Below are 2,283 nucleotides of genomic sequence, written 5' to 3' on the forward strand. Positions count from 1 at the left end.
AGCTGAAGGTCGGCTACCGGCAGACGACCCCGCGCTGCCGCTCATTTCCGCCATCAAAGACGAAATAAAACGTGTCAGAGACAACACTAGTAACAAAACATAGAAAGTTTACAGAAGTAGGAAGAAGTATACAGAACGTGGAAGACATTTTATACGGCAATAGACTAATGGAATAAGAACTAACGATGTAACGGTTGTGAGTTACCTAACCAAAAAGAACAAACATCAAAACAGATTTAGTTAGAAAAGTAATGTTGCTTGTTAAAATGTAATAACAAAAATGAAATGTCAATGTTTTTGTATGGATGTTTTGGTAATGTAATTTAGTAAAATAAATTTAGACATCTTATGATATTAGTTAAGTTTTAGTAGTAATATGTAGAATTTACTAGTAAATCGCCAAAGATAAAAATAATTGTAATAATCCGAGTAAAGATATACCTACAATTTTCACAAAGATTTTTTTTTTATTCAATAAAACCGAGAATCAATTCAAATTACAATAATAATTAGATTAAGTAACTAAATTCGAGAACATCATTTCTTTAATTTATTGTTTAGATTAAGCATGTTACTTTTAAATTTTGTGCATTTAACTATTTGCACTGTGGAAATATTTACAGAAAACAATAATCTTTCAAAAGCGAGAACAAAATAATTTGAAAAAATTTTTTTGTTAATATTTCTGCAATGCAAATTAATATGTTAATAACTAATTTTTTACATTTTTTTATTGTTGTCTTCTATCTTTCTTGTTATATACACATTGTTCTAGTAGTTTATAAGAATTAATTTAATTCTACATACTGAATTTGTCAAATCAAGTTAATCTCAAAAAATTTAAAAACTTTTACGATTACTTTATAAAATAATTTACTCATTTATCTTGTATTAAATTACTTAACTTATCAATGTTCTTTTATTTTTCATACTAATCATACTAATATTATAAATGTGAAAGTTTAGATGGATGTTTCCTAGAGTTTGTAGCCTAAACTGCTGAATAGATCTCGATGAAATTTGGTACAAATGTAGAGGATAGTCTGGAAGAACACATAGGCTACTTGCTTTTATTTTTTTTTATTCTACGCGGACAGAGTCGCGGGCGACAGCTAGTTAAACATAAAGTAAACCTTACATTACTTACATAACATTTATAACAGCTGTGTTTTTATAAATTAGAATCTTTTCATTTGATGTAAATTAAAAAATCCTTAACAAATAAATTACATTAATCAGACACATGGTCGTGGTCAGGATAGGGGGAAACAGGGAATAAAAAAATGCTAAACATACTATATAAATAAAAAAATGTATAAAAATAAAACAAAAAATTACCCCCCCTCCCCCACACACGCACCCTTAGACCTAGGTTGGATCATAGACAAGAATGCCAATTTCAGGCATACTTCAAATAAAGAAATAAAACTAAACAACTTTTGTGCAATTTTTTATTTTGTACTTTTTAATGTATCAAACCTTATCTGCCTGAAATATGATAAAACATTCAATATTTACATATGTACAGAAACATTAATTAAATCTGCAATTCTGTACCCCTTCATGATTTTAATAAATCAATAACAATAAAAAATAACCAAAAGGGATTACCAAACATTTTTATTTTACACAATACCCAAAAACTATATTTGAGGCATATATTTCATTCTATAAATATCCTAAATATTTATACTACAAGCCATAATTTTAAATAAAATTCCTTTGATAACTTAAAATCTATCTTCGATACTCAGAGACATTAAGTAATGATTAAGCTTTCTACAACAGTATGAAAATATTTCTTCTTAAACAAAATTCTTATTCTTAAAAACTCTTCTATCTCCATTTAAAATATATTAACAATAAATAACATAAATACTTCCATTACATTCATTTTAAAAACTATCAACACTTTCTATTATTTTGGCCTTATTTTAAAGAAGTAACTAATATCAATACTTCAAATATTAAAATTTCATTATATTTATATGTATGTTTTGTGTATGTTACCGGAAATGTGTGATAACTAGGAATTGTATACTTTGTCTAGGAAAAGTATAAAATTTCCAAGCTGTTTTGGAAATTTGAACAATGTTTCAAAGATTATTAAATAGACACATATCCTGGTAATTACACATTTCCTAGAAATTGTATGGAATTCCAAAATCGCAATAAGCAAGGTATGAACACAATGTTTTTTTTTTTATAATACGAGGTGGCAAACGAGCAAGCGGCCACCTGAATCCACCGAAATGGAAAGCGACCGCTGCCCATAAACATCCG

General features: G+C 27.3%; 1 protein-coding gene across 1 annotated transcript in view; it reads left to right on the plus strand.

Moving 5' to 3' along the window:
- The window catches only part of LOC106105337, a 10,195-nt gene extending 9,992 nt beyond the window's left edge, over positions 1 to 203 (plus strand). The window contains exon 16 of the mRNA XM_013285628.1: positions 3 to 203. Coding sequence (XP_013141082.1) covers positions 3 to 103 — 101 coding nt within the window. The 3' untranslated portion in view covers positions 104 to 203. The remainder of the gene's footprint in view (positions 1 to 2) is intronic.
- The last annotated feature ends 2,080 nt before the right edge of the window (positions 204 to 2,283 follow it).

Source organism: Papilio polytes, unplaced genomic scaffold (genome assembly GCF_000836215.1).
Source record: "Papilio polytes unplaced genomic scaffold, Ppol_1.0 DF822845.1, whole genome shotgun sequence".
NCBI classification, from domain to species: domain Eukaryota; kingdom Metazoa; phylum Arthropoda; class Insecta; order Lepidoptera; family Papilionidae; genus Papilio; species Papilio polytes.